Genomic DNA, 24,395 nt, shown 5'->3' with positions numbered 1-24,395 from the left:
GCTGACTTGACTTACCTTATACACATTATCATTAGGATACTGTGACTTTCTGGACGCCTTTGGATTAAAATGAAAAGATTTCTTGTCTGTTCTTTTAAGGCTCCGCAGATATAAAGTCCTAGGGAGTAGCAATTCTGACTCAGACCTGTTCTCCCGCCTGGCCCAAATTCTTCAAAATGGATCTCAGAAGCCCCGGGGCACTCCTCAGTGCAAGAGTCCAGGATCACCCCACAATCCAAAAACACCACCCAAGAGTCCAGTTGTCCCCCGCAGAAGTCCCAGTGCCTCTCCTCGAAGCTCTTCCTTGCCTCGCACGTCCAGCTCCTCACCATCCAGGGCTGCACGGCCCCACCATGACCAGAGGAGTTCGTCCCCGCATCTGGGGAGAAGCAAGTCCCCTCCCAGCCACTCAGGATCTTCCTCCTCCAGGAGGTCCTGCCAGCAGGAGCACTGCAAACCCAGCAAGAATGGCCTGAAAGGATCCAGCAGCCTCCACCACCACTCGGCCAGCACTAAAGCCCCCCCTGGGAAGAGTAAGTCAGCCACTAAACTCAGCAGGTAGAAGCCGGGCTGCATCTCTGTGAAAGGTGTGAGATCCTCCTCCTCAGCCTGATGCATGTGTGTCCCTGTACTGTCTATTTAAACAATCAGTGTTGATCTTCTCTTGCAAAAGAAAGTAACATGATAAATTATTTATAAGAAGACATAAATTTATGATAAGGAATTACCTAAGGCAGGCAGCAAGCAGATCAGGAATCAATGCCTTTGCATAGGAAGGGGCAATCCAGCAAAATCCAAGGGGGGAGATTAAAGGAACTCTCATTTTTCAGCTGCCTTTGAAACAAAAGAGTTAAAGGTAGGAAATGGAATGGAATTTTAAGGGGTTCGGCCTGTTTTTTTTTTTTTTAAGGCATTGCTCAAAGATTATATAGCAAAAGTGAAATTTGTTGTTTTAATATTTTCGTTCAAAACTTCCCAACCTTGGAGAGTCAGAATTGCTTCAATAGGAGGATATATAACGAGTCTGCTGCTGAGGAGCCAGTGCCCGTGTACACACGGCTCGTGTGTTTGTTCGTGTACTGGGAGTTCACACCTTGACTTTGCCTCACTCCTGCTACCCTCCCTGCATTTCACAGTTTTTAAAGTTAGAGTATCTCCCCGGAATCAGGCTCCCTTTTCTTACTTTAACAGTACCTTCTAATATGCTTTTAGCAGCACATACTGAAAATTTCCAATCCAGTTGTGTGTGTGTGTGTTGTTGTTTTTTTTTTAGTCCCCTAATATTTTTCTGTTGAACAGAAAAAAGTAACAGTTCACAGTTCTTAACTCAGTATATTTTTTTTTTAACTCAGTATATTTTTATTGTGAAAAAGAACTACTGAAACGTAGGTAAAGGAAGGAGAAGCTGAAACAGCCTACTGCACAGGCGTTAGCACGTTAGGGACAGAGGGACAGAGTGGGGTGAACACCCTTCAAGACAAAAGAACCCTCTTCCCCTCCATTTCCTCCTTGTGGAAGGAAGACCGACCAGAGTAGACCTTGCTTTCTTAGGTCTTCTGGATACTGACTGTTTTCCAATATCAACCTCCAAGATGATACCAGGGAAGTCCGATGCTGTGGAATGTGACTTTATGCTCTTAGAGATTTAGAAAGAAAAACAGAAATTAGGTACGTTGTTGAGGCTTATAATCCTCAAACTTTGTATTTTATATACGTTTAGCCAATAAGGAATGAGTATCTGGGGAAATAAATTTAGGCTCAATATCTATCTTTTACTGTTTTATTACTGCTTCTCCTATGCTTTAGTTTGAATGTTTGGGCTTTTGGACCTGATTTCCTTGTAACCTCAATTTATAAAGCTGCGAGGAGGAGCGTGTTTGTTCTCATTTCAGTCTTCTGCTAATAGGAATCAGGCAAAAGTAAATTATGCTAGATTTTTCCAATGGGCTCTTTTCTACTCTGTAGGTGTTTTGTGTTGTACAGACCTTATTGAGGTCAGGTAAATTGGTCTGCTTGCTGTTGCAATTTGCCTTCTAGCAAACATCTGTGCTTTCTCTTTGACCTTGTGTTTGCTGCCAAATCGAATATGGTTGAATTGGAAACCAGAAAAAAAAAAGGGGGAAAAAAAAAACACAAAAAGAAAGAAGTCTGTTTCCTCACCAGGTGACTACATTCTAATGATGCTGCATCAAAGCTGCCCTGAAGCTGCACTGGTCTTCTCGTTCTCTCTGTGCGGAGCTGTTTTTAAAAAAAAAAAAAAACAAAAAAACCCCGAAACTCCAAACACTATCGAGTCCTATACGATCTCCTGTAAGAAATGTAGCATAGTGTGGAATCTTAATTTCTCTCCGGTTTCAAGCACTACAGAGGAATGCAATAGATAAGACATATTTGCTATGTAACTAAAGCAACTGTAATACTGGAAGACCAGTCCTTCTGTATGATATTGTATAATATTTGCTATAACACTACTTGCATGTCTTCATGGTAAATGGTATAAATATTTATAAATATATAGAGAAACATATGCTTATATAAACTCATTCTTTCTCCTTCTCCATTTGTAATTTCAAGATCACAGATGGTGAAATTCCTTTTTATTGTGTGCCTCGTGTACACTTGGGCCTCGCCTGTCTTCATTTTCCGAAAATATGTTCTTGGCATGGGACCCTTCAGATTCTTCTTGCCTTCTTTGTGTATAATGCAAGGGTTGGCAGCCTTCAAGCCAAGATAGGCTATTTAATTTTCACTTTTAAAAGATTTTGATAGGGGAAAAAATTACTGGGACACGCTTGTAATACTGGCTCAAAAATTTGTCACGTTAATCACATAATTCTGTCCTTATGGTTAAAGGGGATAAACTAGGGCAATAATCATGGGTCTGACATAAATTGATTTAAAGGGAAAAAAAAAACTCTTAAAAATTGCCATTCTACATTGCTCTTTGCACCTCACTACTTTTTGGATGGTGGGGGAGTGGAGCAGTCTACAATTAAGGAATTATCTTCTTTTTTCTCTTGTATTAGCTAAATTGTGCTAAAAGTAGCCAGCTTTAAATCCTGACCCCTGTCATTAGAAGCATGCCCATCATAACCATTGGAAAAGCAGATGAGGCTATAGTCATGTGTGTGTGTTATTGGTATTTCTCTTCTAGAGGTCGAAACAAACAGTGATGGCAACATGGCAATTGGGTGTTTTCTCTCTCTTGGTTTCTTCAGTTTTTCTCCCAACTCTTCCACTATGTTGCCCCCTTTTCCAGATGGCACCGACGAACTCCGTATCCAGAGAGAAATAGCCTCAGTGTATAAGAATACTTCATCTTGCATGTAGAGGAAAGAGTTAACCAAAGATGTTTCAGCTCTGATACTTTCAAAAGAAAACAGACTAGTTATATGTATCAATAGGTCCACGTAAAAGTACTATCATATAGAGATTTACTTTATGGTTTTTAAAAGCGTAGTTTGTGCTTTTAGATATTCAGTGTCTCAGGCTAAAAAGAGAAGTTGGCAGCCCTGAGCAAAACATTTTTGGCACAAGGATTTTTGTTTTTGCTTTAAGATATGATACAGAGAATGAGTTGGTTGTTTGTTGTTTTAGTTACTTATTTTTTGTTTTTTTTTTTTTTAAGTGATGGCATATTTCAGATTTCAGTGACAAACAGATCAAGTAATTTTAAACCACTTTGGTTATTTTATCTAAGCTGAGGGACATGGCCATTAATTAAAGTCAAGCCAAACTATATGAAAAGTAGTAAGGGGCAAAAGTGAAAATCAGTTTTCGAAAATCAGGTGTGTCCTGGTTTCTCCTCTCACAACACAATGGCAGCCCTAATCATACTTGCCCTTACCCCGCCATGTCTAGTCTCCGGAGTTACTTGGGTGTAGCAGAAAATGGATTCGCACCTTTCAGTCCCCATCAGCAGCATTCTTGCATTATGCCGCCAAATCTCCAGGGTATACAGATGGGTTAAAATATTAAAATTTCACTGGCCATCTTCTGCACAGCATAAAGGCATTTAACTTTAATGTATAGCGAACAAAGGAAAATAGGATCTTATCAAGTGTAACCTTAAAGCACAGACTGTAAACATCTTTGAACGGGAAGCCTCAGGCGGGCGCCGTCAATCCCACCTCGGTGTGCAAGCTGGCCTTGCTGACAAGGGCACCAGCACACTTGCGTTTCTTAAGTTGCATGTTGTGAAGTGAATGGTTTTTTTTGTAAAAGTTGCCAAGTCAATCCAGTCCTAGATAAGTACCAACATGGTAATTGATGCCCACTGTTGTCATTATCCACTTTGTATTATATGCTTTAAATTACCAAGCAGATCCCAGCTGCTTACTGATTCAGCGGACTAGTTGTGCAGTATCTCTGCTCAGCTCCTGACCACTAGGGGGACTTGTGGCTCTTTGGTTATCATCAGAGATTCTTCCCAGGCCACAGATTTTTATGCAAATGTTTCTATGGTTGCATTCAATCTACAAGGAAAAAGTGTACATTGGTGCATGTTTTATAAACCCACACACAGATAGTTAAAACTATAATAAGTTTTTCTATACCCGATAGCTTTGAATTAAAAACAGATGCTTTTCCCCTAGAGGATTCTTTGTTCTAGGAACTACATTCTTAACCTAACATTAGAAATTGGTGATAGGAGAAACAGGATCCAGAATTCAGAGTTTAGCAGCTTAGGGGAAAAAAAAAATGCATCTTATTCTGGCTATTTGAAAATATATTAATTTGTAGATAAATCTAGATATAGTCTTGGAGATCAAAGTTTTCATATTTCAAGACTTTGTTCATTTCTTTGTATCTATCAGAACACGACATATGTTAGAGAACCATTCCTCTGTCATGTTCATGTATTTTGGAATTAAGTTGTTTACATTCACTCTTTTATATTCTGCCCACTTCTGTTTATGTGCATTTACCACAGATGTGTTGGGACTTTGACTAAAGGGAGACGTATTTTGGCACCTGTATCACTGAGGAGAGATAGAAGGGTTGATGACAGTGGCATTGTCCAACTTTCTTGAGATTGGGTCTGTACAGTTTATTTGCAGAAGAGTTACCTAGGTTTTAACACAAAAAGTATTACAAGATTGAGGTGTGTAACCACTATGGCCATCCCCACAGGTCCATATTCACCCAAGTCCCAAATTCATGGGTGTGGGTTTAGACCTTAACTTTAAGAAGGGAACATGTGGCAACTGCATGTCCCCAGACCACACAGGAGGACGTGGTGCACAGAAATGCCCCCTGCCCCCTGGTGGTTAGAACATCCCACTCCACTCCCCCCATCCAGTAGAACTCTGGGGTACACTGCAAGGATGGGGGAGGAGTGTGGAAACATCTCTCATTGGATTTTCTCAGTAGTTTGGCTGCCCCTTTGGAATTAGGAGAACGTTAACCCAGACCATCTCAGGAGCCTGAAGAATCTGCTGCTGACAGTGCAAGGGGGATCTGCAGGAGGTGTCTGGGGAATTCCTCTAGTTTTTAGCGAGCTCCAAGACAAGGGACCAGGATTCCTAGTGTTTTATTAAAGGGGAATGTGGATGCTGCACACCTCAGTCCCTGAGAAATCCTTGGCTAGACATGAAATGATAGAGTCCTGGCCCATCAGTACCTTGTCTAAGTGAGTCATGATGATCTGCTCTGACTTTCAGAATGTAAGCTGGATGTTTAATCATTCCCCTTGAGCAAATCTGGATCAGAAAATGAAAGTTTGTGACTAGATCAGGATCACTTTGTGGTTATTATATGTGATCTCAAAAAAAACTGAATAGCCAAGAAGTAACATTTAGTAATGACTTGAATATTTCCTTACACTTTGCCGGATCTTTGGTCTGAGGAGACATGTAAAGGAAGTGAAGTCTTTTCCTTCATTATCCTTTGGAACTTTAAGAGAGTCTGCCTGTTAAGTTGGAAGTGACCGTGTGGGTATAGTACGTGAGTGTCACTGGTGATGCTGCCATGTCTCTTCAGTACCCATGGGCCGGCCAGTGGTTCTGGGTTCCTCTACCTACAGTATAGGATTCCATGAGGCAGATCTTTGGGCCTATGTGACTAGAGAATTTGCCCATGACTTAGCTTTACACACTAATGATAGAAATTTTACCTCTATTTTCAGTAGTTTACTACTGTTTCATGTTGTGTACAGAACTGTTCACTCATCCAGCTAAAAACATTGCATAAACCCAAGTTTTTAATATACACTATCCTTGCCATATGACCCTTTCTCCCCACTTTACAGTACACAGTTTAAAATCCCTAAAAATTCATTCACAGCATTTCCCCATATTTGGAATCTGGGCTTTGTTCTTCATTCACCCATGATAAACAAGGTGACTAGAGTTTTGAATGTGAATTATCTTAGGGAGTAACCCAGGGAGGGGAAAGCCCTTAGGACTTTTCAAAACTATTTTCTTTTTAAATGATTCACAAGATAGATAAATTAGTTCACTAAGGTAGAAAGCTTTCAAAGATACAGTTAGGAAGATGAAAGAAACACAGCATTCTGCCACTAGGGGCTCTGAAATTGGATTGAGTGAGCTGAACAAAGAAGACAACTGTTAAGGTGACCCATGCTTGAGCCCACACACTCCTCCACCTTGCACAGTTCCCATCCCCTTCGCGGCTCCATTCCTAAAATCACCAGCGCTGATTTCATTGGGTCATTTATGTATCGGTTTGCGGCTTTTAGGAAAAAAGAGGGGAGACATCTAGTTTTGACTTAGATATAATTCTTGAAAGTTAGGAACTACTGGCAATTGTTCTATCAGATTGAACCATAAACCAGAAGAATTTTCTTGTTGAGCAAAACCAGTTAAGTTAGGATAGAGGACTTTAGTAATCCCACAGTTTTCCCCCTTTCTCCTCCTCTTCATGAAACCAGAGTGATGAGAAGTTGCTCTTTGAAATACCTCCAAAGGTATTGTATTGTCCTTTTCCCTCCAAGCAGCCCTCTTTATGCATTTTTGCTCAGGCAACCGAGGACATAAGAGTATTGGCAGAAACATGGAGTGCTTTTGTATAGGCCATCTGTACATAAAAGTGTAATTATTTATTTAATTTTCCCATTTGTATCATATTAAAGCTTTGTACAGTGTTTTAAGTTCTGTTTTAAAATTATTTTGTATTTTATTTTTATAATCTAGTAATAAAATATTCATTCCGCATGCACACTGTAGTTCTGTTTGTGTGATGGTTTGCTTTCAAAAAGGGAAAATGTTTCTCTAATTTAATAAAGTTATTGCATGCACCATAGGTTACAAGCCCAACAGGGAACAGAAGGTGTTGCTATAAATGCAGTACCACCACATCCAGAAGTGACCTAGAAAAAGCAGCAGTGGATTGACTAGAAGCTATGTGTTCAGTACCCCTACAGATAAAAGCCAGAGTTCTGGGATACAAGGAGATGGTTCCCCATGAAGATGAAGTAATGAAACTGCAAGTGCTAAGGGGCGCTTAGGTGGCTTAGTTGGTTAAGCAGGTTAAGTGTGGGACTCTTCCTTTCCCCTCAGGTCATGATCTCAGTGTCCTGGGATTGAGCCCCTTGTCCCATTCCCCGCGGAGTGTGGAGTCTGCTTAAGATTTTCTCTTTCCCGGGGCGCCTGGGTGGCTCAGTGGGTTAAGCCGCTGCCTTCAGCTCAGGTCATGATCTCCGGGTCCTGGGATCAAGTCCCGCGTCGGGCTCTCTGCTCAGCGGGGAGCCTGCTTCCCTCTTTCTCTCTCTGCCTGCCTCTCCATCTACTTGTGATTTCTGTCAAATAAATAAATCAAATCTTAAAAAAAAAAAAAAAAAAGGATTTTCTCTTTCCCAAATAAAATCTAAAAACCGGGTGGCTCAGTTGGTTAAGCGGCTGCCTGGGATGAAGTCCCGCAAAGGGCCAGCGGGCTCCTTGCTTGGGGAGGAACCTGCTTCTCCCTCTGCCTTCTCCACCTGACATTCCCCGCTTGTGACCCCCCCCCGCCCTGACAAATAAAATATATATTTTTTAAACTAGCAAGTGCTAAGAGTTCCCTCTAAGCCCTTCATTTTTTAACATACTTTCTCCTTCTCCACAGGAAGCACTAGTCATTCCTGCTCCCCATCACCGTGCTCCCCACCACCCTCTACTTTCCACCTGTGACCTTCCTTTGAACCCGAGGAACTCTCAGGAGGCACTCACATGGGCATTGCTTCTCCCCCACCTTGTATGGTCTGACCTGGAATGTTAGTGCCATCTGTCTTTCCCTGCCTGGTTTCCCCTTCTTATCTCAGCTAGTAACAACCTCTAAAGAGCTGCCTATCACGTGTTTCCAAATAAGAGAAATTAAGAAATAACTCAAGCATGTGCCTCTTAACATTTCATCTTGCAGAGCAGTTGAAATAAGAACCTGGTGTAAGGTAAAGATACAGACAGGTGACTCCGTGTGCACCTGAGGCGTTTAAGGGTAGCGGGCTGAGGATTCTAAAAATCGTCCTTGCAAGAATTCTTAGTCTTAAGTGGTCAAATGAGGTTAGGCGAATTTTATCCTAACTTCTTCAAGGTAGTGACGGCTGAATCTAGAAAACGTAAACTCTTGAGGGGCGCCTGGGTGGCTAGGTGGGTTACTTTGGCTCACTTAGCTCGTGATCTTGGCGACCTGGGGTCCTGGGATCCAGCCCAGAGTCAGGCTCCCTGCTCAGCGAGGAGTCTGCTTCTCCCTCTCCTGCGCTCTCGGAAGAAAAAAAAAATCTTGAAGAAAAAAAAAAGGGGGGCCAAAACCTCTTGAAAGAAAAGTGTGTGCTTATCGTAGAAGGCAGGTGTCTCTCCGGAAAGTTGTTCATCTTTACCATCCATCCGCTCTCCCTGGTCCTCGGTCTCCCGTCATGTCGAGTCCCCACAGGTCGCCCCGCGCGCCCGGGCAGCCGGAGCTGGGCCTCGCCGACCGCGGTGCGGCCGGCTCTGCTTGGCGGGCCACCGGGCTGTGGTCAGGTGGCGCGGAGCCGGCTGCGGCCCTGCCCGAAGGCCTGAGCCCGAACTCAGCCCGGGGAAGCCCCGGCTCCGCCCCTCTGCCCCGCCCCTCCGCCCAGCCGCCCAACGGTCGCTCTGCCGGCCGGCTCCGCCCCTCCCAGGCCGCCCGTGGCGCGCCGGCGCCTGCGCAATCGCATTCAAGCGCCCGGACCGGGATGGCGGCCGTTTTGGAGTCGCTGCTGCGAGAAGAGGTGTCGGTCGCGGCGGCGGTGCGGTGGATCGCTCGCAGCGCCCAGAGTTCCGAGGTAACAGTCCCTGCACACCCCCGGGCCTGACCGGAATCTGCTTTCCGCGGAGATACCATCCCTCAGGTCCCTTTTCTCTAGGGTGCCTGGCTGTCAGCCCGGGCCGAGTGCGCTCCAACTAGGGGCCGCTGTCCGGGCCGCCCGCCTCAGCGTGCCCTCCGGTCCCGGCTGCTCGTGGCGCCGGGCTGGCCGCTGACCCTCTCATCCCTTGCCGCTTCTCCCTCAGGATGACCCCGGGGAGGCGGCCGCGCTGAGCTCCCTTCGGCCACTGCGGAAGGAATTCGTGCCGTTCCTGCTGAACTTCCTGAGGGAGCAGAGCAGCCGCGTCCTCCCGCAGGGCCCCCCAACCCCCGCCAAGGCCCCGGGCTCCTCGGCAGCTCTGCCAGGGAGGCCGGGGGGCCCGCCGCGGGGTGGCCGCGGGGCGCGCAGCCAGCTCTTCCCTCCGACCGAGCCTTCGAGCGCCGCCGCCGCCGAGGCCCCTTCAGCCCGCCGCGGGGGCAGGAGGCGGGGCCCGGGGCCGGGCCGCGAGCGGGGAGGCCGCGGCCCTGGGGGCCTGGAGGAGGGGGTCGTCGGAGAGAGTCAGCCTTGGACTGGGGGCCGGAGGTCCAGGGGCTCTGGCAGCCCCGGCAGCCCCAGCCTCGTGCGCTCTGACCCGCCAAACCTCAGCAACCTGGAGGAGTTCCCTCCCGTAGGCTCGGTGCCCCCCGGCCCTGCAGGGTGAGAATCAGCCCTCCCCCACGAGCGGGGTGGCACAAAGGCTGTGCGAGGGGAGTCAGGAAATTAGGGCCGGGCGCTCCGCAGTTGAGCGTGGGAATGGCCGGAAGGTTGGGGGTGAGATAACCACAGTAGTGAGGGGCACTTTGCAAGCGGCCCCCGCCCTTGAGGGGACATGTTGGAAGATAGGAATTTGATAAAAACCTGTGGCCACTTAGCAGGACGAAGCCTTCACGCAGGATTAATCCAACTCCGGTGAGCGAAGAGCGATCACTCTCCAAGCCCAAGACCTGCTTCACCTCACCCCCAATCAACTGTGTCCCCAGTTCCCAACCCTCAGTCCCGGACACTAGCCCTTGGGGCCATGGCCTTCCCCCAGGGTGCCGAAGTCTGCAAGAGGAGCGGGAGATGCTCAGGAAGGAGCGGTATGACCTTGCCACTCCCTGGGTTGTCAGCTTCCTCCCACTGGGGGATCTGAAGGGCTTTTCCCTGAGATTAGTTTGCCCATGGGAGCCTTGGGTCTATTTCCTGGGCTGTGGACATCTGCTCTGGAGGAACCGGAGTGTGGCTGTGTGCTGGAAGCTAGGGGAACTGCTCATGACATCTTTCTGTCCCCATAGCTCTAAGCAGCTGCAGCAGTCACCTTCTACCACCTGTGCCACCTCAGAATTGGGGCCTCCCCTCTCCAGCTGGACAGGAAACCTCACAGCCGAATCCGCTGATCCTGCCAGAGTGTCTTCCCGCCAGCGCCTGGAGCTGATAGCCCTCGTCTACTCTTCATGCATTGCCGGTGGGTGGGAGCAAAGGGTGCTGGAGTGGATGCTTGAGGAAGGGCGGGGTAGGAAAAATGTTAAGGTCTGCAAAACTGAGCCTTGGTTCCAAATGGTACCGACACCCTGGGGTTTCTTTTTATATCCAGAGAACCTGGTACCAAACCTCTTCTTGGAGCTTTTCTTCGTCCTTCAGCTCCTTACTGCTCGGAGGATGGTGGCCACCAAGGACGGTGACCTTGAACCAAGTCCAGGAGCACCAGGTTAGTGGGCAAGCCTCTTTTTGGAAACGAGGTCTGGAGATGAAACAGTTCTTAACTGACAACTTGGTACTATCCTTCTAGATTCCCTGGAAAGCCCACTGTTCCAGAGTGTCCATGATTGTGTCTTCTTTGCAGTGCAGGTTTTGGAGCATCAGTTTCAGTGAGTTTCCCCAGCTGAGGCATTTAAGCCTTATTCCCATTGTCCACTTGCTTCTCTGGCCACATGGGGTAAGTGCTTGGGCTTTCCAAAGGCACAGTGACCCTGGGCCTCTTCCTACATGTAGCCTATCATTTTGTGTCAAGGCTATGAATTTAACCCCTGAAAGAATCAAATTGCCCCCTATAGTCTTGGCATCTGCCGTTTGGGTTTGTGTCTAATCTTTCCCTGCTCCTTAGGGGTCTTTCCTGCCCCCCTTGCCTCCAGCATCTTAAACGCTCGGCCCATGACTTTGCCTTACATACCTGCTCCATGTTCCTGATAATGTTCTCTGTGGTGCACAGGTGCCTGCTTCCTACTTGCAGTGCATCCCCTTCTCAGTCAGATGCGCTCTTGTCCCTGTAGGGTTCTTTCCTACCTGGACAAAGGGACCTTGAAGCTCTTGGCTGAGAACGAGCGGCTGCTGTGCTTCTCTCCTGCTCTGCAAGGCCGCCTCCGAGCTGCCTATGAGGGCAGCGTTGCCAAGGTAGGGACCCTGCATAGCCCGGACCTCACCTTCCCCAGCCTCATCCTTCAGGCAGCCTGGCGCCACCACCCTACTGTCACGTGGGCTAACTCGGCAGAAATGTGGGGGTGAAGTTTTCTGAGCACGACCTGTGAGTGTTCCATCCCTAATGTCACTCCCGTATTTTAGGTCTCTCTGGCAATGCCACCCTCTGCTCAAGCTGTCTCCTTTCAGCCAGAAACAGACAATCGTGCCAACTTCTCCAGTGACCGAGCCTTTCATACTTTCAAAAAACAGAGGTGATAAGAAAAGGGAACTTTGGGGAGGAAACGAGGCGGCATTTTCCCTGGGATAGGCAGCCTATGTTGTTTCCATAGAAACTAGGAGTTTGGCACTAGCAGGTGGTAGGTTAGCACCACTGGGCCCTTCCCTTTCACCCATCAGAACGGCCTTCAAAATGTACCTTCATTTTGTTTCCTGCGGTGGACTTGAACCTCCAATTTTAGCAGCCTTCTCACAGGTGTATGACTTTAGTCACGGGGTTCTCCAATAAGAGAGAACCGGATTTTGCTGTGCACCAGGGTCTGTGAGTCCTTTGGCATGCTGCCACTGGGTCTGCAGCATTCTCGTCATCTAGAGAACTTTGGAGAGGAAAAGGAATGGGGCTATGGATAGTCCCATCCTCCGTTCCTCTGAGCTAGAGAAGGCACTCCTCGTAGTCGGTGAGTTCACCCATGTCTCAGTTGATCAGGCATTCTTATGTCCATCAGGGACGTGTTTTTTGAGGTCCTTCGAGAGTGGGAAGATCGGCACGAGGAGCCTGGCTGGGATTTTGAGAAGGGCTTGGGCAGCAGGATCAGGTAGGTGCTCCCACACTGGTCATGTTGTCCCTCTCTTGCTTCCGGCAGTGGGCAGCTTAGTGGTGTTCTGGTAGCTGACTGGAGGGGGGCTCTTCCCCGACCCCTAGCCCGCAGTTACCTTCTGTGCTCCTTCATCTCTAGTTACTGGCAGCTTTGGCCCAACTCAGAAGGGATTTGTTTGGCTAGCTCCTTGCACTCAGATGTGACCCAGACTTGTTCTGTGATGGCTAATGTCTAGTTAAGTGCAAAACCCTTTCCCCAAATTGCTAGAGTGATGGAGTACTTGGCCCAAGTCACTGATTAGACTGTTTCCAACTTCCCATTTTCTCCATCATGGAGTTCAGCAGTTCTGAGGACTTCGCATAGTGCGATGAGTTGCAGAGAGAGTATCTTCTGTCCAGGGATTTGCCTGCCACTTGGGTCATGAAACTCACTGGAGCCCAGTGTAGACTGAAGATGAGAGGGGTGGTACACTTCTTATCATGTTAAGTGTGTCTGTAGCCTTGAGGGATGCTGATGCTGAGGAAGGAAGGTGTCCCTTACCTGTTACTGTGAGGTGTACTTACCTGTTACCTTGTGATGGCCAACTCTGGCCAAGGTCTGCTCGGGCCCCTGGTAAAGGACTGAAGAGCCCAAGGATTAGCTCATTCTCTCAGACTTCTGTCCCCTTCCTCCTTCCCTCACATTCCTGCCTCTTATTCCTCAGAGCCATGATGGGTCAGCTCTCTGCAGCCTGCAGTCACAGCCATTTTGTTCGGCTTTTCCAGAAACAACTTCTCCAGGTAATAGCCCCAGCAGGAAATTACAGGGAATAGTAGGTATTAAAGGCAGCCAAGTAATGACTGGTACTCTGGGATGGGGCGGACAGCCAGACAGGTCCTGGGCTGGAGTTTGAACACTTCTGTTCCCTTGGGGGTGGGGGAGCAGTGGCCAAAATCAGGCAGACAAAGAGGAGCCAGACCCTCTCTCATGAGTCCTCCACGCCCTGCCCACCTGCAGACTCTCACTACTTCTTACGCTCAATTTGTGCTGTGGTAGAGAGAGCACTGGCGCACTACTTGGGCCTGATTTCGAACTCTAGCTCCAGGGACCGTAGGCAAATGTTTCACCTTGCAGTTTTAGCTTCTTCACCTATAAAACAATATCATCCCTACCTTGAAAAACAGATCTGTTGCATCTGATACGGGGTTGGCATTCCCTAAATGTTCATTACTTCTGCCCTATTTTGTTCAGTCCTCCTTTTTATTTTGTCTCCTCTTTCCTCTGCCTCAGATGTGTCAGAGTCCTGGTGGCACTGGAGGCACTGTCTTGGGGGAGGCTCCGGATGTATTAAGTATGCTTGGAGCGGACAAGCTGGGGAGGTTGCGGCGCCTGCAGGAGAGGCTTGTGGCCCCTCAGAGCAGCGGGGGACCCTGCCCACCCCCCACCTTCCCAGGCTGTCAGGGCTTCTTCAGGGACTTCATCCTGAGTGCCAGCAGGTAAAGGTCCCCTGTGTCTTGCAGGGAGTGGGGCTAGGGCCAGGAGAGGTTTGTCTTTCGAGAAGGGTAACAGTTGTTGAGAAGGGCAACAGTTGTCTCTCTCTTTGCCTGGAACCTAACAGGGTGGGCCTGGGCAATGGCCAGGCTCCTTGCAGCTCACACTTCTGCCTCTGTTTCCCTTGTCATTCTTTTACCCATGTAGGTAACCTCACTGTTCCTTTGCCTCGCCTCTGTACCCCACTGCTTTCTGTCTGCAGCACCTCTTCTCTGTTCTGGGTCTTTCTACACCTCTGCCAGTCTCTCTCTTTTTTTTTTTTTCCCCCTTCCTTCCTAGCTTCCAGTTTAATCAGCATCTCATGGACAGTCTGAGTTTGAAGATCCGGGAGCTCAACAGCCTTGCCCTGCCCCAACCTGAGCCTAGCGATGAAGATGGGGAATCAGACGTGGACTGGCAGGTTAGAAAGCAGAATGAGGAAGAATACAGGGTTCTGACCTAGGAAGTCAAGAATTTATGAGAGATTCATAATTATTCTAGAAGCCCTATGCTTAGGACCTTTTACTTCCCTGATCCCTTGCAGGGGGAACGGAGGCAGTTTGCCATGGTGCTGCTCAGCCTGAGGCTTCTGGCTAAATTCCTGGGCTTTGTGGCTTTCCTGCCATACCGGGGGCCTGAGCCACCCCCAACCCGTGAGCTCCAGGACTCCATTCTGGCCCTGAGGAGCCAGGTGAATGGGGGCTCTGGTAAGGAGGGCTGAGAGGGGCCCCAGAGTCCTGGAGTTGGAGGCCATGTCTGGCCCCCAGCCTCATCCACTGATCGAGCCCTGCCCCGCCAGGTGCCCCCAGCCCTGGACGTGCGGGCTCTGCTGCAGCAGGGGCTGCGGGCCCGCCGAGCCGTGCTCACCGTGCCCTGGCTGGTGGAATTCCTTTCCCTCGCTGACCACATCGTGCCCCTGCTGGACTATTACCGCAGCATCTTCACTGTCCTGCTGCACCTACACCGGTGAGTGCAGTGAGGGCAGGGCTAGAGCTGAGGGCACTGTCAGGGAGGAGGCCACATAGCCCAGGCCAAGGCTGATCCCCAGGGAAGATGCAGGCTTGGGTCCACGGCAGAACCGGGGAGGTTCCTTGCACTTCAATTGTGCCTTTTCGACTCCTCCTGTGGCCCAGCTAAGAGGGAATACAGATCTGGGAAAGGGCAGTGAGGAGATCGTGCTCGCCTGCATGACAGCTGTCTCCTTTTGGGCTGCTTTTGAGAGTTACCTTCCCTATGATAGCTTTCTTTCACTCCCTTCCATTTCTTTCTTGGCCCTAATGTTCCTGTTAGGAGCTTGGTCTTGTCAAAGGAAAGTGAAGGGGAGATGTGTTTCCTGAACAAGTTGCTGCTGCTAGCTGTCCTGGGCTGGCTGTTCCAGGTTAGTGGAGTGAGGGAAGATCCAGATTGGGGAAGGGAGGCAGCCAGTGTGGCGGGAGCTGGGGAGTGGGAGGGTATCTGAGTCTGATTGAGGTCAGACTCAGAAGATAGGAGGTGAAGGGGAGGTGGGAATCCCATGGTTTTAGAGGAAGGTGGCTTTGCTCCTGGAGCCACGAGGTCTGTAGTGCAGACTGCAGCTGGCACTGCCCTGATCTTTTGTCAGATTCCCACAGTCCCTGAGGACCTATTCTTTCTGGAAGAGGGTCAGTTGGATGCCTTGGAGGTGGATACAGTAGCTTCAGAGCTTGGGTTGGTGAGTGTTGGGGTCCAGCCAGAGCCGTGGGGGTGGGAATAAAGGAGGCAGGCAGGCTGGGAGTTCCTAGAGTAACTTTCTTCCCCGACTGTCCCATTTCTGGCACAGTGGGAAGGAAGAGAAACCTGCCTCCTTAGCTCTGCTCTGTTCTCTCCCCAAGGATGGCATGCCCGTGGTGGACCAGCACCTGCTCTACACCTGCTGCCCCTATATTGGTGAGGACATTGATGCTCTGCCGCCCAGGGTCCTCGGTCCTCGGCCTGTCCCTTTTTGAGTACCCAGCAGGCTTCCTGTAGGCCTCACACCTGTTCTCCTTAGGCGGTCCCCGGGTGCCTCAGCCACTTTACTCCACAAATACTTAAAGCCCAATATACCTGGGAGGGTAGGGGTGGTTCTGGAACTAAGCACTCGGGCTTCCCTGATGCAGGAGAGCTCCGAAAACTGCTCGCATCCTGGGTGTCGGGCAGCAGTGGGAGGAGTGGGGGCTTTGTGAGGAAGATCACTCCCACCACCACCACCGGCCTTGGAGCCCAGCCTCCCCGGACCAGCCAGGGGCTGCAGGTGAGGGGCTGGGTGGAGGCAGGGAGCTCCGGGAGGGAAAGAGAAAGGAAACGACCCACTCTTCCCACCTCCCCATAGGCACAGCTGGCCCAAGCCTTTTTCCACAACCAGCCGCCCTCCCTGCGCAGGACTGTGGAGTTTGTGGCAGAGAGAATTGGCTCTAACTGTGTCAAACACATCAAGTGAGCGAGGGTTGAGAGGGTTGGGAAGGCAGATCCATGGAGGGGTACGGGCTCACTCCCTCACGTGTTCCCCCTTTTAAATCTCCTGACGTGTTGCCGGTCTGAGGCAAGTTAGCTTGAGGGGAAGGACATGGTGGGGACACTCAAACTGCTAACGTTCTTTGAAGTTAGTTCTGACCAGATTTCTTTGAATTTGTAGCCCCTTTCTGATTCAGCTCCCTCAGCTACCTCCAAGCCTCTCTGTCCCTGCTGCAGGGCCACGCTGGTGGCAGATCTGGTGCGCCAGGCCGAGTCCCTTCTTCAGGAGCAGCTGGTGACACAGGGACAGGACGGAGGAGATCCAGCCCAGCTGTTGGAGATCTTGTGTTCCCAGCTGTGCCCCCATGGGGCCCAGGCATTGACCCAGGGGCGGGAGTAAGAGATACCGGTCTACTCGGACCCTCGTCCCCGCTCTCAGCTTTTCTTTTTCTGACTTTTTCACACACACTTTTATTCCATGTACTCTCCAAACCACCCCCCCACACCACACCTTGTTCTTTTGCTTCCTCTGTAGGCTCGTATCTTGGGCTTTAGGACCCAACGTCTGAAGTTGAATGTGGAAGAGAGGGTTTGGGTGTCCCATTCCTCCCCGCATCAGGGATCAGGGGTGGGCTCAGGACTGACAGTGCTTCTCTTCGCCCCCACCCCACCCCACTATACCCTCCACAAGGCAGGGCCACCCTGGTTCAGGTGATGGGTGCCCTTGGCCTTTCCTTCTGTGAGCCAGGCTGAAATCTCTAGCCATCACTGAAAGCTTCTGTTTCTTTTCAGGTTCTGTCAGAAGAAAAGCCCTGGGGCTGTACGGGCACTGCTTCCTGAGGAGACCCCAGCAGCTGTAAGTAGGGACGAGGCCGAGAGCCTGCACATTAGTGTCTGGTGGTGGGAGAGTGTGCCGTGGGCTGTGCGTGCGTGAGGCTGCTGGTGGTGGGTGGGCCTGTGGGTTGGTCCCAGCCTTGGGGGCGCCTTGCATGTTCATGTCATCCGCAAGCTTCCCTGGGCCCCTGACACTGCACTTCTTCTGGGTCACAGGTTCTAAGCAGCGCAGAGAACATTGCTGTGGGGCTTGCAACAGAGAAAGCCTGTACTTGGTTGTCAGCCAACATCACAGGTAAGGTCTGGGCTAGGGGAGGGCTGGCCACGTTCTTCCAAAGTGGACTGGCAGAAAGTGTGAGGCCCTTGGGGAGATGGAACACCAGGCAGCTGGAAACAGTGCTGGGCATGCATTGGCGTGATGTGACCCCTTTCTGTTCTCCCTTTGACCTGCAGCACTGATCAGGAGAGAGGTGAAGGCGGCAGTGAGTCGCACACTTCGAGCCCAGGGTCCCGAAGCAGCTGCCCGGGGGGAGCGGAGGGGCTGCTCCCGAGCCTGTGAGCACCACGCTCCCCTCCCCTCCCACCTCATCTCCGAGATCAAAGTACACAGCTCCCCTCCTCCCTGCGCCCCTCCCCTCTGCCCTTTCCCCGCTTTTTTCCTGGTCTCCCTCCTTCCTCGCGTCCGCTGCAGTGTTTCATGTAGCTGCTTTCTGTGTTGTGCAGCTAGTCCGGTGTCCATCATGACAATGGGGTTCGGTGGGGCAGAGCTGAACTGAACAGTTGTCCTCATTGCTCTTCTCGGACTTCTGGTACTTGAGTCACCGAAAGGGGAAGAAGTCAGATGGGAAAGTTTGGGAGGGGCTGCATATTACACAGGTGCCGATGGGAGCCAGGTCACGAGGGCCTGTCTGGTACTTACAGGTAGGAAAATCTCTAAGGGGCAGTTACCTGCTTTTGAGATCGGATTTCAGTAGTTCTCTATGGGAGGTGATGCTTATTTAGTTACTGATGGTAAGAATAAACTATCATTGCTCTCAACCTGAAAAATTTAGAGCCTGTCTAGAGTAGGGGTCAGGACACAGCCACACTTGTTCAGTTATGAATTGCCTAAGGCTGTTCTTGTGCTACAGCAGCAGAGTTGAGCAGTGGGGCAGAGCCTCAACTCTTTACTTATTGGTAGGGCCAAAGATTAGGACTAGGGCTAAGGAGGAATAACTAAAGATGGAGAGTATCCAGGAGGGAGAAGAAAAGGCTAAATGACCATTAGCTACTGGTTTTCTCTACTGAAACCGGACTTTCCCGAGAAGATGAACAGAGAAGCCTGAGAGAGAGAAAATCCACCATGTATGGAGCAGGACGGCTCCCCTAAGTGCTTGCCAAGTCAGGCACTCTCTGGGAATTGGCTAGGTTCGCCTTTCTCTGAAGACGAGGGACATCTCAAGCTCAGGCAGCATGTTGTTCCTCGGCTGACCTGCTCCCACTCCTCATCTGTTGGTGTCCACGTGGTTGCTTCTCCCAGCTGTGCGGTCCCGGCTGAGCCCCAGGTCTAAGGCACCTTGACCCCGCCACTTCATCCAGGGGCCGTCTTCCTTTTCCTTCTGCCTCTTTCCACTGGCTGATCCCTGCCCCAGGCCGCGTTCTCTGTGGCCTCCCAGGTGCCAGCCCGGTATGCAGTCTCACTCTGCTTCTACCCCTGCTGTCTCCAGGATGTGCTGTCTTTGGCTGTGGGCCCCCGGGACCCTGAGGAAGGAGTTTCTCCGGACCATCTGGAGCAGCTCCTGGGCCAGCTGGGCCAGACACTGCAGTGCCGCCAGGTGAGCCACAGCATGGCGCTCCGCTGAGTGTCTTTGTCCGGCGCCCATGAACCGGAGCTGCAGTGGCTTGGGGCTGCAGCTGTAAGGATGGTGCTAACACCCGGGGTTTTCCCTGCCTCTTCCCCATAGTTCCTGTGCCCACCTGCCGAGCAGCATCTGGCAAAGTGCTCTGTGGATCTAGCATCCCTCCTTGGTATGACTCCTTTCCATGACTTCTCTCTCACTCTTGCCAGATCCCCCAGATCTCGGGGCTGGGTACAAGCAAGATTAGACACACATGGAGCTTTGTTTTCTTCTTCCTCCCAGGGGCCAGCTAGGGGACCCTACCTCCGTCTCTTAAAGCTGGGCTTTCTTCTCTTCCCATAGTGGCAGACCACATCCCTGTCCTCGGGCCCCCATCACCCCGCGGGCTAGAGAGAGGGCAGGCTCGAAGGCTCCTGCACGTGCTGCTCTCCTTGTGGAAGGATGACTTTCAGGTGCCAGTTCCACTGCAACTGCTGCTGAGCCCAAGAAATGTGGGGCTTCTGGCAGATACTCGGCCAAGGGAGGTGAGCCGGCAGACCGGGGGCAGTCCGGCTCCTTAGCCCTCTGCAGTCCTGTTCTAACCCTACCGCCATGGCCGGGGTTCCTTTACTCCCCTTTTCTGGCAGTGGTGCTCAGTTTCTTTGACACCCTATCTTGGGCGCCAGGCAGCTTCTTTGGCAGTTTTCTGTCCTCTGGATCAGTCAAGGTCGCTGTGTGTTCCTAGCCACCCTGACCTCCTCCGTATGTGTTGCAGTGGGACCTGCTCCTCTTCTTGCTCCGGGAGCTGGTAGAGAAAGGGCTCATGGGACGGACGGAGATAGAGGCCTGCCTGGGCAGCCTCCGTGACGCCCAGTGGCCAAAGGTAAGGAGTTCTCATCTCCTCATACCTGGACAGAGAACGGGTGTCCTATGCCCTTTTATCCTGAAATGAGGCAAGTGATGGGGCCCAGGCATTCTTCAGATCTTCCCAAAGCTCGGTGGATTTTGTCAGGTATCCACAGGACCGCCCTGAGATGTGGGGGGAGGGAAGAGGGAAGGCAGGTAGGTAGTTGGAAAGCAGCGTGGTACCGTGAGTAGGAGTTTTTAAAATCAGAATAACCTAGATTTTAATCTCAGCTGGTACTTAATGTTATTGTGATCTAGGGCAGAATGATTTATCCCTCCTACGGTTTGTCAAGATGAAACATGTTGGTGGTGAAGTACTCCGTGGTGGAGTCTGCTGTCAGATTTCACTTTCCCTGGTGTAACTTGAATGTCCCAGAGTACTCCTGGGAAAAGGGGTCACGTCCATTTCAGTGTAGAAGGCAGGTGGGAAAAAATAAAGCTGTCTAATCACTGCTTAGCCGGGCTTGATAATGGATATTGCCTTTTAGTAGAAAGGTTGTACCATCCAGAATTATGTGTCAGTCAGTGTTGTCTGTCATCTTTCTGCTTATTCCAGGACTTCTCTGAAGAATTAGCGACACTGTTCCACCTGTTTCTAGCTGAGCCTCATAGGCCAGAACCCCAGCTAAGAGCTTGTGAGTTGGTGCAAACAAACCGGGGAACGGTGCTGGCCCAGAGCTAGGGCTCAGAAGCAGCCATGTCTTGGGTGTCTGACCAGAACCCTGGAATCCCGGCTGACTATGCCTCAGGAGGAGGCCCCGTGCCCGCCTCCGTGTGCTCACTGCTGACCCTTGCTGAGGAAGGAGTAGCTGAGTCTGTAGTCAGGCCTCCTGCTCACATGTGAAGGAAGTGTGGGGCTGCCTGGCATCCCACCGACTGCAGGCTCACCACCCGAGTCCTAGAGGAAGGAGGAGGGTTCGCCTGATTGAGGATTATGAAGGCAAAGCCTAGAGACTCCAGTCGTGGAGCTGAAGAGTTGGCATTTATTACTTGGATTATTAAATGACATGTGTGGGCTTGATGACCCAGGACTTGAGCCCCATTTGCTGCTACTCCAGCGTCCCTTAAAACTTTGTGGTTTGGAAATCATGACAGAGGCAGATGACTTCTGCTTAACTTGTAGGGAAGGTTAAAACAGGAATCTTGGGAGTCGACATTTTCTTACCACCAGGAGCTGGACTGCTGCCATCTTCTTAAAAATGCACAACACGGGAGGTGGGGCTGACCCGCCAGAAACCCAGCTTTTGCCCTGCACCTTCTCTGCCTTCAGCCCTGTACAGGTACTAACTCTCAACCATAGCTCCATCCAGGGGCCAAGCACAGGGCAGAACATTAGAGCTTTTTAAAATAAACTGTTTTCTTTATCAAAGGGTTCCTGTCTAATTATTCTCACCTGACTCTTCCCTTTAGCAGGCTGCAAAGTCCCAGGTGGGCTTGAAGGTGGGCACAACAGAGTAGAGCTGTACTAATGGCCTGGCCACGTAGCAGTGCCTAAATGTTCCATCCTGTTGGAGCCTGGGGCCCTGTTACCTTCTTGCCAACAGTAGCGACTTCCATATATCTCCCTATAAGGTTAAGTTAATATGCAAAGTCTCCACTCACCAGCCACTCCTTCCTTCAGGAAGTGCCAAATGCCTGGGAACCAAAAGAGTTTTAAGGGTTTTATCTTTGTGTGCCTACTAGGTGTGGCTGAACATAAGCACTGTCCTCGGAATCCGACCCCCGAGGTAAGAAGCTGCCACTTGACCTGGGGCAGTTCCCCATGGATGGGACAGGTGGGAGACAAGCCCAAAGCCGCAGGTGCTGGGTTCAAGCCCAGTTTAAGCTCAGTTCAATGCAGCATGGGCCCAATTCAGGAAACTTATCATGGGCCTATGTGAACTTTTTTTTTTTTTAAAGATTTTATTTATTTGACAGAGATCACAAGTAGATGGAGAGAGATCACAGGCAGAGAGAGAGAGAGGGAAGCAGGCTCCCCGCTAAGCAGAGAACCTGATGTGGGACTCGATCCCAGGACCCTGAGACCATGACCTGAGCCGAAGGCAGTGGCCCTAACCCACTGAGCCACCCAGGTGCCTGGGCCTGTATGAACCTTAAAGGCCCACTCTCTAGGCAATAAGATAAACTTAGGAATCACAGGCAGCTCGTAAACTAGTGAACGAATTAGGTCCTTTTCTATGTATCTGTTGGTTGTGAACTGTCTAAAACAGTGGTTTTCAAAGTGTGGTCCCCAGACCAGCAGCCTCAGGATCACCTCGGACTTCCTAGAAATACAAATGTGTTGGCCCCTGTCCAGGCCCACTCAGTCAGAAACTCTGGGGTGTAACAAGTTCTCCAGGTGATTCTGAAGAGCCTGAGAGCTCCCCCCCACCCCCGCATCGAAACCAAAATATGACTTCCCCATCATCATTTAGAGCTGGGGCCCTGGACTACCTTGAATCCAACATCAGCCTCAGTTGATATTCCTGAGATTGCTGACTCAGGCCAGGTATGTGGCTCTAACGGTAAAGGGAATAGTGTCTGTCGCCTCTTAGCGACCCATTGCCAGCTCCGCCCAGAAGCCCAGAGGTGCTCACCTGTTAAAGAGCTTCTTTCCAGGGGGTTGTGGTTGCTGTTGCGTGAGTAACAGCTCTGGTATCCTCTCTCATTTGTATATCTGGGCTACAGCTGGCTACAGTTGGGCAACTGATCAGGTTGCTGTTCGAGCAGAGTTGTGCTGAGCTCATGGGAAGAGCTCAGTGTATTTGTATGAACCATATATCTTCAGACTGGGCCATGAGGAGGTGTTGCTGTCATCATCTCCAGGCTAAATTCTGAACTCAAATGATACAGGAGTCTTCACTAAATGAAAGGACACCAAGGACTTCTAATTTACAAGTATACTCTTTCAATGAACAGAGATGGGAGTACATAAATAGGGTGTTAAATATACAAAAAAAAATTAACCAGAAAAATACACTTAAAGGCAATTTAAAAAGCCTTCAGTTTTACATAAGTAACAATCTGAGGTAAAAGAAAAAGAAAATCCTGCGAACACTTCTAAAGAAATCTCTGCACTGTACCATACAGGAACCTTTTCACCACATCTTTTCCAGCCCCATATGGTTGCCCTCTTCCACCAAAGACTCTGGGCACCAGAATGGAAGGTGGGACTCTCTCCCACCCCAACCACTTCCACATCACCATATGGCAAACTCAAAGCTCAAGTTCAGCCAGGCTGAGGTACAAGAAAACCAAGCCCATTCCCAGCCCCTCCTAGAATAGCCCATCCTACCCCAGTAGCAGGATGCCCAAGAGACCACTGAAGGCTGGCACCAAGGCCCTGAGGGAGGTGAGGAATGGAACTGAGTTTCCTCCTAACAAGTCATGTACTTCCTCTAGGAGTTCTAGTATCTTCTCTCCAGTCTTCAAAAAGCAACTTTTCAGCTTTTTAAAATTCCTCTTGTGTGGATAGCAGCCAACAACTAGCTGCTCATCCCTACCCCTCCTCAAAGACCTAGATTCCCCTTCATGACTCCAAATCTGTCCAACCTGCTTCTACAGTGGTCTTCCCATTTGAGCTCTGGAGTGATGGCTCCAAGACTGAGCATTGCTCAATACTTTGAATGAGGCAAAGACCCAAATGTCCTCTCCTGTGAGGGAAAGGAAAGGGGGGAAAATACAAAAATTAATAATAAGGCATTTTGTAAAAAACCAAAGGAGAAACAATTCTGAAACACTGTTGTGGTTTGTGCAGCTGTTTTTTTAAACCCTTTTTCTGGTTTGCTATTTTCTAACACTCCATCCCGCAGTGGAGTTGAACACTGGAGGCAGATTCCGAGCAGTCCTGGCCAATGGCTGCTTGCTTCCCTCCCTGCCCGAGGGCTGGGCCAGAGCCAGGAAGCATGGTGCCAGAGACCCGCCCTTCCCCAGTTCTGCTGGCTGCGTCCAATCCTGGTCTTCAAGCAACTTGTCTGCCGCTGGGTCCCAGGGGCAGGAAAGAAAGGTAAGGAGTCCAAAACAGTGAGTTGAGCTTCATTCACTCTGGCCAGCCAGGGCCAAAAGCTCAGGTCCCCTTGCTCTGCAGAGGCCCCAGCTGTGACCCAAGTACTGTTGGAGCTTTGCTGGCCACTCTGAGTGCTATCTGCTTGGTCAGCCAGAGCTGGTAGCCTTGCCTCTCCTTGCATTCCAGGACAGAGTGATGAGAGCCACCCTAGTGTCACTGGCGCATCCTGGGCCTGCGGCTCTGCAGCACCATCTTGACGGTATGATGCTAACTACCAAGGAAAGAAGCCAGTCTGGCTATCACCAGCGGCTGCTGTTTGATGAAGGAGCTCAGGAGCTGATGGGGAAAGCCTGGTGCGCCAAGTTCTACCTGAAATTAAG

At 50.2% G+C, this 24,395-nt stretch overlaps 3 protein-coding genes across 13 annotated transcripts in view; 2 read left to right on the top strand and 1 right to left on the bottom strand.

Moving 5' to 3' along the window:
• TTBK2 (tau tubulin kinase 2) overlaps nt 1-7,179 on the top strand; it is a 177,258-nt gene extending 170,079 nt beyond the window's left edge. For all 3 annotated transcript variants that reach the window (XM_004751215.3, XM_004751213.2, XM_004751214.2), the window contains one exon: nt 100-7,179. In XM_004751215.3, the coding sequence (XP_004751272.1) occupies nt 100-562 (463 nt within the window). In that variant the 3' untranslated portion in view covers nt 563-7,179. The remainder of the gene's footprint in view (nt 1-99) is intronic.
• Nucleotides 7,180-9,117: 1,938 nt separating this feature from the next.
• On the top strand, nt 9,118-21,394 carry CDAN1 (codanin 1). 5 transcript variants are annotated; one of them, XM_045067740.1, is made up of 28 exons: nt 9,118-9,241; nt 9,468-9,958; nt 10,177-10,380; nt 10,576-10,745; nt 10,875-10,988; nt 11,070-11,148; nt 11,551-11,671; nt 11,840-11,949; nt 12,421-12,510; nt 13,217-13,292; nt 13,783-13,988; nt 14,323-14,443; nt 14,567-14,713; nt 14,822-14,988; nt 15,313-15,400; nt 15,623-15,712; nt 15,873-15,927; nt 16,140-16,273; nt 16,352-16,455; nt 16,711-16,869; nt 17,266-17,329; nt 17,524-17,602; nt 17,761-17,909; nt 19,014-19,121; nt 19,251-19,314; nt 19,488-19,669; nt 19,900-20,007; nt 20,587-21,394. In XM_045067740.1, exons 1-28 carry the CDS (start codon nt 9,152-9,154, stop codon nt 20,710-20,712), a joined length of 3,696 nt encoding a protein of 1,231 aa, XP_044923675.1. In that variant the 5' UTR covers nt 9,118-9,151; the 3' UTR covers nt 20,713-21,394. The 5 variants fall into 5 exon arrangements, 4 of the variants coding, with proteins under 4 accessions (XP_044923675.1, XP_044923676.1, XP_044923674.1 ...); XM_045067741.1 differs by having other exon boundaries at nt 10,174-10,380; nt 11,124-11,148; XM_045067739.1 differs by having other exon boundaries at nt 10,174-10,380.
• Nucleotides 21,395-22,894: 1,500 nt separating this feature from the next.
• STARD9 (StAR related lipid transfer domain containing 9) overlaps nt 22,895-24,395 on the bottom strand; it is a 123,054-nt gene continuing 121,553 nt past the window's right edge. For all 5 annotated transcript variants that reach the window (XM_045067857.1, XM_004751207.3, XM_045067858.1 and 2 more), the window contains one exon: nt 22,895-24,384. In XM_045067857.1, the coding sequence (XP_044923792.1) occupies nt 24,283-24,384 (102 nt within the window). In that variant the 3' untranslated portion in view covers nt 22,895-24,282. The remainder of the gene's footprint in view (nt 24,385-24,395) is intronic.

This window comes from Mustela putorius, unplaced genomic scaffold, assembly GCF_011764305.1.
Source record: "Mustela putorius furo isolate JIRA1106 unplaced genomic scaffold, ASM1176430v1.1 tig00003898_pilon_pilon_pilon, whole genome shotgun sequence".
In the NCBI taxonomy this organism is placed as follows: Eukaryota; Metazoa; Chordata; class Mammalia; order Carnivora; family Mustelidae; genus Mustela; species Mustela putorius.
This window is presented reverse-complemented; position numbering and strand designations above follow the sequence as displayed.